Here is an 11,486-nt window from a genome sequence, read left to right on the forward strand (position 1 = left end):
TTTTTCCTCATGAATGACTGACAGAATTTCATAGTGAGAAAAATTAGGGCTTATAACTTCTTTTGACACTAAAGAAAGATCTAAAAGGATCAAGCCAGCACGGAGGGGGAAAAAAACAACAACAGGGGGGAAACAGAGATAAAAATAAGATTCACAGTTTCATCTGAAGTTTAGTATTCCAAGGAAGCCATATGCTGGCAAAATAAAACTAAATATTTTAAATTGTGACTATGTGGCTGTGTTCATTTAGAAAATTCTCTGATCACTAGTAAGCAGACTTTCAGGGCTTGTTTTCTAGCTGTAGCTCTGGCTAAGTAATCGTTAAAAATTTTTTTTAAAACCCATAATCGCAATTCGCTACAATTTTTTCATTTCATGGAGCTAGATCTTGAAATGACAGACTGACACGGAATAGAGGGAAAAATATAAGCATATATTTTGAAAACGGTTTGAATCCAAATCTAAGAGCCTCCTACAGTCCATTCCCCCTCCCCCCAAAAAAAGAGAAAATAAACAACTTGGGAAGAATTTATCTGGCTAACAAACACATTCTTAACTATTAACCCTGAAACCTTTTGACATTTTAGCTTTGCCATGGCACAGTTCCATATTTGAATTCATTTTCTTTTTTCAATTTCAGTACACCTGTAAACGAATCTTAACCTTTCCCCTTTTTTGTCTTTTTCCTTCTTTTTCAGTTTGCCATACGATGCTCTCTGAGTGAAGGAATTCTTCGTAGCTCCTCTTGCCACAGTCCTTCATCGTGTATAACGGTATGAGTGTTCCCCTCATTTCACACCTGACTTCCCGTCAATCTTTACTTCTCTGGCTCTTCACTTCCCTTCACAACCTCCTCCCGCATTTCCTTAGAATAAATGTAACGTAAAGTTTTGCTTTGAGTTTGAGTGGCTGAGAGAGAAGAATGAGAGCAAACTCTAAGGATTCACACTGCTATACTGAGAAATATGGAGACTAGGAGTGCTGATTTCACTTGACGCCAACTGTAACAGGCGGCTGATGACTATATCCCTGGCTTTGGAAGTCTCAAGGTTCTTTTCTATCGACACTTGAAGACTAATTTGGTCTACACTTGTCATGATGAGTTCAGATGCCAGAATCTGGGTAGGTGAATTATCATGAAACTCATTGTCCATGAAGTATTGCTTATATAATTCCACCAACTTCTGCTCCAGGTACTCATTCAACATGGCATTCGAAATCGGCTTCTGCATCTGCAGGCTGCTTTTTTCTTTGAAGCTGGTTATTCTCCAGTAGGATGAGTAGCGCTGGATGGGTTTCTGAGGAAAGTCATTGGGCTGAGTGGAAATGGAATCCTCCATGGGCAAAGGAATCTCGGATGACTTGAGCAAAGGGCCGTATTCGAAACTGCCCTCGGAGGGGAAATCCGTTGTCACGGAATTAATGGCCATCACCTGGCCCCCTGCAATATGTAAGTCATTGTAATTCTTGCAAATGCTTTGGCAGGAAGATGGCACCAAGTAGGTATCTCGGCTGGTACTGTGGTCTCTGCAAATTTCGACTGTGGTCAAGGTTGGCCTTTGAAACACAGGGTTGGGGTTCGTCTGCAGCACTGTGACTCTCTGGTTTCGGCTGCACTGGCTCTCTCTTGAATGCGCTGAAGACACAAACCTGCCAGTTGATTTGCAGCTCACATAGAGACTTCGGACCTCTGTTTTGTCCACAGAAGAGTAAGAAAGGACAGCATCAGCCCTGGACTCCTCTTCCTTTTCTTCAGCCTCGTGTTCGTCTTGAGATGGACAATTCCAGTAGATGTCATTTCCATAAGTAAGACCACTGAGATACCCTTCTGACAGCATTCTGAAAAGAGAATGAATAAGGAACAGTAGGGAGAATATGATTAGAGTTTTCAAAGTCAACAGTTGGCATATCAATAAAAGATAAAGGCAGTGAAGGATACCATTTCATTCATTCACTAATAATTTAGTGCCTGCTACCAACAACAAACACATGTGCCAGAACTATGTGGTATGAAGCTCCATCTCACATAATGTGGGCACAGGGCCAGGGGGGACTGACTGGTCCTTGGAGAAGAACATCACTCTCAGCAGGGTGGAGGAATAATACAAGAGAGGAAGACCCCGGATGAGATGGAGTGATACAGTACGTGGGGCAATGGGGGCAGGTGTGTCAGAGTCAGTGGGACCAACTCAGGACAGGGCAGGTTTCAGAGCTGTTGTACATAGGGTCACTATGACTCACAGGTGACTCGACAGCACATAACAACAACAACAACAACAACAATGTGGTGTGGTGTTGTATGAAGATGACTAGGATTCAAGTCTATCCTTGAGGGACTTTCCCACAATGGGGAGAAAAGAAACTTGATACAATTTCATTTTTGTATATTTATACAGAATTTCATTTTGCAATATCATGTGCTTGAGAGTTATGATAGTAATGGGCACAAAGAAATAGGGCCTGATAACTCAGACTAGGATAGAGGGGGAGGAGATGTCAGAGGATGTGTTATAGAGGACATAACAATTCAGCTGCATTAAGAGTGAGTAGACATTTCAAACATAGGTCTAGAGTTATAAAATAATAAAGAGATGGGAGATTTGGTGATGAGGAATCTGGCAACAATTATGGATGTTGTTTTATAGTATGAGTGCAGTAATTGACATCACTCCAGAGTACTGAAGAGCAATGAAGTCAGTCCGGAGACTAAAGTGCACTTATACAGGCCCTAGTCTTAGCAATTACTTGCTATGCACCTGAGAGCTGGACAGTGACTAAATATGCTAGAAGGAGAATGGATGCCTTTGAGCTGTGGTGTTGGAGAAGGGTATTGCGTATACCATGGACTGCTAGGAGAACAAACTGGTCCATCCTGGGGAGGGTGAACCAGACTGCTCCTTGGAGGCAAGGATCTTGAAGCTCCATTGGGTTTACAGAGGCTGTGAATCACATGGGAGGAGCCTACCCTTCTCAAGAGGTCCCTGACAGCAGATATTCCCAATGCAATTCATCTTTTGATTTCCTGGCTGCTGGCACCAAGAGTGCTGATTGTCGAGCCAAGCAAGTTGAAGTTGTTAATAATCTGAATTTCTTCACCATCTATCATGATGCTGCCAGAAGTACCTCAGAAGAAAGTCCTGGCTATCTAGTTCTAAAAAAAAACCAACAAAACAAAACAAACCAAAAAAAAAAACCCACAACCCAATCCTTGAAAACTCTACAAAGCACAGTTCTACTGTGACACACACGGAGTCTCCGGTGGAGGAGCTCAAACTTATATACTCATTACAGTTGAGTTGGTTCTAACTCACAGCTGACCCTCCACTAGATTTCTGAGGCTCTGAATCACATAGAAGGAGGCTGCCTACATTTTATTTCTCCCTGAGATCATTTCAATCGCCAGACATGTGTGGCCTTTGGGTTAGCAGTGCAACTCTCTAGGGAGATTGAGATTCAATTCCCAGTCAAAACACCTCATGTGCAGTCACTGCCCCGAATATGAGCGGAGGCTTGCATGTTACTAGGATGCTGGACAGGTTTCAGTGGGGCTTCCAGACAAAGACAGACTAGGAAGAAAGGCCTGGTGATCTATTTCTGAAAAGCAGCCTATGAAAACCCTATGGAACATAACTGTCCAAGACGAAGAGAGATGAATTGAAGAGACCAACTATCCTGGGCATGAAAGTGAAGGAGAGAGAGTCGAGATTAAACCTGTGCCTGCCAACGTAAGCATGTGGGGAAGCAACATTAGCAATTACAGACATGGGGAAGTCTGGACGAGGAGCCCGGAAGGGAGCTGACATGTTTTGTTTCATTCCTCTTGAGTCTGACCTTCCTCCAAATGCCTGACAGTCAGGAGGCGTTTCAGGCTGAGAACTCAGTAGAGCAGCTACTAAAAAGTCAGCATTGAAACTCTCTCCTAGTGGGGGCAGTGGGAGCTTGAGTGGCCTGTAAAAGTCAGCAATACCTGTGCGATAGGCCTGCCTTTAGCAAGACAGCAGCAAAGGCTTCTGTATCACATAGCTTTGCAAAGACTTTGTTGTTGTTCCTGTTCTTGTTGTCATTGCTAGGTGCCGCCAAGTCAAGTATGACTCATAGTGACCCTATGAACAACAGATCTGAATCCCGTCTTGTCCTGTGCCACCCCTATTATCCTCAACATACTTGAGCTTCAGATGTCCTGGAAAGACCACATTTTAAAGCTCTACATTTGAAGGTAAAATTTAATGATGCATTTAGAGTGAATGAGGCCAAAGAAGGCGGGGGGGTCGGGGGCAGGGGGAGAATCTTTTACTGGTTGTCAAGAGACATAGTTCAAGTTCTGATCTTGTCACCTTGTCAGTGTAGTTTGTGACCCAAACCAAAACCAGTCCCACTGCCATCGAGTTGAATCCTTGAATGACAGAGTAGGGCTGCCCCACAGAGTTTCCAAGGCTGTGAGTCTTTACAGAAGCAGACTGCCTCGTCTTTCTCCTATGGAGAAGCTGATAAGTTCAAACTGCCAACCTGGGGGTTATGGTAGCTGAGCTCTTTAACCGCTACACCACGAGGTCTCTTTGTCATTTGTGACAAGTCTATAATAATAGCTAACACTGAGGTAGTACAAGCTACATCCCAGGTACTATTACAAGTGCTTTTTATGTACTAAATCAATCTATTTCCACCAAGGTTTTAAGATGGAGGTAGTGGCATCCACTTCCTAAACAACCTGCCTCCAGAAACTCTGTGAACCTTGATAAATGTCGATAGTTGTACAGGGGCTTCAGGCCTTTTGGTCATAGGGTCGCTATGAGTTGTGCTTGACTCGAAGGCAATCAGCAACAACTAGCCTTTTGCTCATTTCATAAAATACAAAACTGAGTAAAATTAAGCATTCCAACACTGGAAGTCTGAAACTCGAATCCATGCTCACATGTTGCTTAACCTCTCAGAAATGCAACTTCTCATCAGTAAAATGAGAACCCGGGCATATGAGTCCCCTCAAACTTTAATACTATTGTTGTTGTTTTTACGTGACATCAAGTCGACTATGACTCATAGTGATCCAATGTACAACAGCTCTGAACTCAGCTTTATCCAGAGCCCATGTCATTGTCTCTGACACACCTACCCCCATTTCCCCAGTCACTGAATCAATCCATCTCATCCAGGGTCTTCTTCTCTTGCACTGTCCCTCCACCCTCCCAAACATGACCTCCCTCTCCAAGGACTGGTCCCTCCTTGCAACATGCCCAAAGTATGTCAGACGGAGCTTCAGAATCCTTGCCTTCAAAAAGCAGCCTGGTTTCACCCTCTCAGGCTGAACCTGTTTGTTCTCCTGGTATGTTCAGGAAAGAAAGAGTTCCTCAATCAAAATTAGTTCCTGAAAATTCGCAGCAGAGGGCAGCAGAGAGCACACTAAGAAGGCAACTTTTGAAAGCTCTGAAACTCTGCAGTCATGATGAATAAAACTTACAAAAATTATACATATATTAACACATTCAATCTTCAGCAAAACTATGTAATACACCATTACATCAAATCAATGCTACACATCACAACATTTTAAAATTTAAGATGAGAGAACTAGGGAAAGATTATTTGGGTTTATTCTGATTAATTATTTTTTTCCCCCTTAATAATTCTGGGATTATCTGGGAAATTCTTAGGAAGCACCACAAGATCTATTCAGAGTGTTATAAAAATATTTCAAACAAATGTTAGTTATTTATCTTTTATTCATAGACCTCTTTCATTCATCTGAGCTACTAAACCCAATACATTATTTTAATTGTCCAAACATATCTTATTACTTGAATTTCGGTTTCTCACCTCAAAGAAGCTACATATATCTATAATTCTCCATGACCAGTTACGTGTGAAGGAATAGACGCCCAAAGGCATTTGCAGATGGCATGCTCTAGGCAAATTTGGCCTACATTAATTACTAGACAGGGTGCAAATTCACGACTTAGAAATATGTGCTAAAGTGCAGCATTTTGTGAAATAATTTACTTGATGTTCAGAAGAAATTGCAATATAAAGATCTTCCTTCCAGATGTCTCAGAAGACGGTTGTAATAACTTCTGTATATAGACTTCTCATGTCTACTAAAACCCCCACAAGTATGGAATAAAAACGGAAGCCTAAAGAGAGAATAGTTTTACAAGAGAAAACAGTTGGGGGGGGGCAGGAAATCCTAAGTTAGGGGTTGGTTTTCCCGTAAAGAGCCAGATAAATAGATAGTTAAGTCAAAAAAGCAAATGCAATACGTTGGATAGACCATCATTTAACATCATCATCTTGTTGTTAGGTGCCATCAAGTCAAATGTGACTCATAGCACCATGCTGTGGTTCTTGTGTCAGAACTACAGAACCTCCATCAGAACTGACCCATAGCTGACCCTTCAGTGGGTTGTCGGAGGCTGTAAATCTCACTGGAGGAGCTTGCCCATCTTTCTTCCATGGAGCAGTTGTTGAATTCGAACCTTTGCATTGGTAGCACCATTCCTTACCATTAAGCTACCTCATAGCAACTGCTTCTTGGGTGTTACTCATATATTAACTATAGCCTTCCACCACCACTGCACATTAGGCTCTATCCACACATTAAGCTATGACAAATGATCTTCCCAAGCTCACACAACTAGTCCTAGAGGCAAGACTCAAGGCCAAGTTTACAAACCTCCAAGCTTGTCCTCTGTTCTCTACAACACATAACACCACTACACAGTCATGAGAATAAACACATAATCTTTCCAGGAATAGGCCTTCAGCACTGGTTGCATTTAATGACACTTATTCAGCAGCACTTGCCAAATAAAGGTACAGCGAAGTCCAGAGAGAAAGGCCCCAGGAGGAGAACCAGCGCCCACTCCTGAGGATTGGCCCAGAGGATGTCCACAAGTTTGTCTCGATTGCCCATCAGTTCTCATATACCATTGAAGCACATAACTAATTGATTCTCTGAGTTTTGCCACTGAGAATAAAAAAAAAATTGACCTCTGAGTCTAATCATGAGCATTTTCCTTACTCAGCCCCACTGCCAGAACCTGGCATCCTCATGCTCCTATTTTTAAAACATCCTCTACCAGGTAACTTACTGTGGCAGTTCCCCATCACCTCTGAGGAGGGAGGGAGTTTGGAGTGCTAAGGCAGCACAACATATCTGCCCCTGGAAGGGCATCATGGGTTCATGCAAGTTAAGACAGCTAAGAGGCTGAAGTCAGACAGGAGCGCCAAGGAAACACGACCAGCCCCTGAACTCAAAATGGAGACAGCAGGTTGGGGCTGGAGGTGAACACATGGAAATAAAGACAGGGAAAAGTTTTCTGTTGACCTTTATACTTAAAAGCTTTCTGTGGACCTTGACTAGTTGAAGTGGTTATATAGCTGAACTTTTTTAAGTCAGAAAATATCGCATGCTACCAGCACATCACAGCAACCTTGAGTTCTCTCTGTACAGCAATTGGACAGACCAGTGCTATACCACTTAGAAGAATGTTTGACCAAAAACAATTAAAATTCTGTAGAATCTGGCTGCTCCAGATGATTTCCAAACTGGATTCCAGCCCCACACTACTGACCAAGTGCGTTTTTAAATAGGCCGAATATAATCAACTCACACCCAACTCTGTGACACTGCTGTGTCAAATGTGATAATGGTTACTCATGGTGGACAGTGTTTGATGGAGCTTCCCAATTAAAACAAGCTGGGAAGCAGGAGTGGCATCCATTTCTGAAACAGCTTCCCTCCAGAAACTCTATGAACATGCAAAAAGGATGAAAGTCATACAAGTGTTCAGGTCTTTCATTAATCTACTCCGCTGCCCGTAGGCCTGCCTTTAATTGTGTTTGGTGAAACATTCTTCTACGTCGTGTAACCCTGGTATGTCTACTTGCTGTACAGAGGTAACTCGTCGTTGCTGTGAAGCGGAACACTGTGAAAATGATGAGTCAGATGTGAGAATGGTTACCCCTGGTGGACAGTGTTTGGTGAAGCTCCCCGATTAAAACAAGCTTGGAAGCAGGAGAGGCACCCACTTCCATAATAGCTAGCTTCTGGAAACTCTATGAACCTGGAGAAAGGACGAAAGTCATACAGGTGTCCAGGACTTTCGTTCAAAGGGTTGCTATGAGTCGCCTGCGATTTGACGGCACTTAACAACAACAACCAGCACATCTTATGGTCTCCTTTCTTATTGTTAGATACAGCATTCTCTTGATTTTGTAAAATGCATAATCATTGTTAATACTTCCATGACTATTTCCTGAGGCCAGAATGGGAGGGATGGAATCACCTGATCAATTTACTCTCAGCGAAATTTATGATTAACTGTTTCCCTTAATATTATTCAATGCATTCTTTTTAAACATTTTTCCAATTTTTTAAAAATTTATTTTATTATCCTTTTTTAACAAACGGCCCCAGGGATAGAGGACCAGGGGAAGGAGGAGGAGGGGAAGGCTGCAGCCCCACAACTCCTCCCCACCCACCCCTTTCCCCCTTATATATCTTTATAATCCATATACAAGCCCCCCAGGGGGAGGGGAAAGTCCCCTCAGCGAGGTGGGGGCACTGCAGGCTCCTTGTCCTCTCGAGAAGGTGGCCCTGTCCGTTCCCAAGGCTTCGGCATCCAGCGCAGGGCATCCAGTGGGGAGGCCTGGTGGTGGAGGTCAAAGCGCAGGATGAGGAAGACTCCACTATAGTTGGGAGGTGGAGCCTTTGGGCGGGAATTGAGGCCAGAGAAAGAACTTCCAGCTGAGGGAGTACGTGATTACCCAGGTCTCCCAAAATTGTTGCTGAGTTTTCGATAATTTGGGACAGCTGTATTTCCACGGGTTGCAGCTCTGCTCTCCCCAAACTAGGGAGGAAGGGTCTGGCGGGTGAATGCAGCACCCGAGTAGCAGGAGCAGGTGGGGGCCGGACAGCCAGGCTGGGGGGCTGCAGAGCAGGGCCCACAGGTAACAAGGGAGAGTGGGGGTGGCGCGGGAGGTGGCGCAGGCAGCAGAGAATCAAAGTTCATCATAGGCAGCTGTGAGTCCAGCGTGGGTAAGAAGCATCAGCTGAGTAGGAGGCCATTTTGGCCACCAGGCGGCAGAGGAGAATAAAACTCTGAGGGAGAAGGCAGGTCCTGGCGTACCTGAAGCAAAGGTGGGTCTGGCAAAGGGCTGGGGCAGAAAGCTAGAGAATAGAGAAAGGAAGGTGGAGGGTTGAGAATTCCACCTGGCAACTTCTCCACTTGTATTGCTTGCAGAGCTGAGAAATCCAGAAACTGGCCTTTGAGAGCTACTCCAGAACGCAGTGCTTACGGAGAGGCAGAGCCTGGTGGCAGGTACAGGGGCTGTGACCTGTGGGGGTGCAATGAGGGAGGCCCAGGGCGAAAGCCCCCATTGCTGGGATGTAACAGAGAGTCTATGGGGCTCCCCCAGAGACCTGAGAACCAGGAGGCCCAGCGCTGCCGTAGAAGACCTCAGGATACAGGCTCCGGCCTGAGGAGCTGGGCTCAGGGCCACAGTGCCCAGGGCTCAGGTTTTTGGATTGTGCTTCAGCAGAGGCAGAAGCACTGGGAAGTAGCTCCCACTCTCGAGCTACGGGGACAGCCTCAGTGACCGATGATGTTAGCTCCTTCCCTGCTTTCAAACTATCTCCAACCACTAGGCACAAGTCTGAATCCTTGTCACTGGTGCCAGATTGGACTGACGGGCAAGGTTTTCTGGACCTCGATTTGTGTGCCGCGATCGAGTATGTATGTTTCAAATTTGAGAGTAGAGCAAACGGTCTTGTTAAGATTGTGTTAAAGGTGATGTTGTTGTTATCATAGATTTTTGTTGTTGTTCTCACTTGTTATGTCTATGAGCAACAGATCTAGATCTTGTCCTATCCTGCGCCATCCTCACCATCTGATATGCTAGAGCCCATTGCTCTGTGTCAATCTACCTTGTTGAGGGTCTCCCTCTCCTTCTCTCACCCTCCACCATTCCAAGCATGAGGTTTTTTTTCGAGCATGTGCCCCTTTTGACAACATGCCCAAAGTATGTGAGACAAAGGTGGTTTTTTGTTTTTTTTTTTTTTGTTTTTTGAGACAGGTTTTTAAGAACCTTAATTTTTTTACTGGTTTTCATTCAATCATTTATATATATTTTGTTTTATAACATTAACTAGAACTGAATGATGTCATTCATCTCAATGCTTCGTCAAATCCTCACTGTATCTTGCTTTAACCAACTGGCGTTTCCTCACCTTTTCCCCCTATAGTCCTAGTTATAGATCACTCTATTCCAATCTAAATGTTAAAACATTCATTCTTGGATCTTACATGTAAATCAACTGAAAGTTATCATTGGTATACTCAAGTATTTCTTTATTTACTATAATACTGAGAGTGCAACCAAATCTACATTACCAGGTTTTTTTTTTGGGGGGGGAATGCGGTTTCCATTGAGGAATTCAAGAACTTTTTTTAGAAAAGAATGTCTAAAATAAATTGATGAAAAGAATACATAAAATAAATTTTAAAATTTTATTTATTACGTAGCTTCCTTTTATCTTTAAAGGATACACTCTTTAGAGTTGGAAATCACCTTTGTTAAGATATCTATATTCCTATTATTACATCTCTTCCAGCACTTGTTAACAAATGCTCTCAAATACATCCTTATTTCATGCCTGTTTAAAAAAAAACACACAAACTTTTAGTTCATCTATTCTTCGTTCAAAAGTGAACTGTTTCTTAAGCAGCTAATCAATTTGTGACAGTCTAACTTGATCAAGATAATATCACCGTCATTCAAAAGTCTCAATTTTTTACATTCGGGATTGCAGTGTAGCTTCTTGCCACTAGGCAACCAGAGCTCCCTAATAAATAAATAATTTTTCATTTGGTTTTGCTTAGATCCTTATGACTTCCTGGGGTTTCTCTAGATGTGTAAATTTCGTTCTTTCAGAATATGTAAATTTTAATGCAGAAATGTTAGTAAATATATGTCTGCCACAGTTTGCATTTTTCTTCACATCCTTTCTTGACGTCTTAAAAATTGAGAAGTTAAAAAAAATTGAGAAGTTAAACATTATGATCACATTTCCCAGTCTTTTTATTCTGAGTCCAAATTCAGCAAGCAATTCAATATCAGACAATTAAATGAATGTTCATAGTAATAGAAAGTAACAACTGAATGCAATACAGAATGCTTGACCAATGCTGAATTTCAAAATTTGTGAGTTCTAGTGGATCTAGGGATTGGTGAAATTTGAATATGAATCATAAGTTAGTGAGCACTGTTGGGTTAATGTTACAATAGTATAATAAATACACTGAAGACTGCCCTTATTGTTAGGATATACATGTTCAAAGATTTATAAGTGATATATATCTTAAAATCAATATACTATTGTAAACAAAGCCGCGATAAACATGGCTATGCATATATCTACTTGGATGTCATTTATGGTCTCTTTAGGGTATATTCCCAGTAGTGGAATTGCTGGGTCAAATGGTATCTTTATT

The 11,486-nt window shown here is 42.6% G+C and overlaps 1 protein-coding gene and 1 pseudogene across 1 annotated transcript; both read right to left on the reverse strand.

The window, feature by feature from the left end:
* Positions 1 to 935: 935 nt before the first annotated feature.
* On the reverse strand, positions 936 to 1,838 carry LOC102862101 (uncharacterized protein CXorf21-like). The gene has a single exon (XM_006885047.1). The coding sequence runs from the start codon at positions 1,836 to 1,838 to the stop codon at positions 936 to 938; it is 903 nt and encodes a 300-aa protein (XP_006885109.1).
* A 6,702-nt stretch (positions 1,839 to 8,540) lies between these two features.
* The window catches only part of LOC102870916, a 15,402-nt pseudogene continuing 12,456 nt past the window's right edge, over positions 8,541 to 11,486 (reverse strand).

Source organism: Elephantulus edwardii, unplaced genomic scaffold (genome assembly GCF_000299155.1).
Source record: "Elephantulus edwardii isolate Elephantulus edwardi_28Jun2011 unplaced genomic scaffold, EleEdw1.0 scaffold00040, whole genome shotgun sequence".
Taxonomy (NCBI): Eukaryota; Metazoa; Chordata; class Mammalia; order Macroscelidea; family Macroscelididae; genus Elephantulus; species Elephantulus edwardii.

Excerpts from the sequence above, each read along its gene's own strand:
- LOC102862101 (XM_006885047.1), bottom strand. The coding sequence starts at position 1,838 with ATGCTGTCAGAAGGGTATCTCAGTGGTCTTACTTATGGAAATGACATC.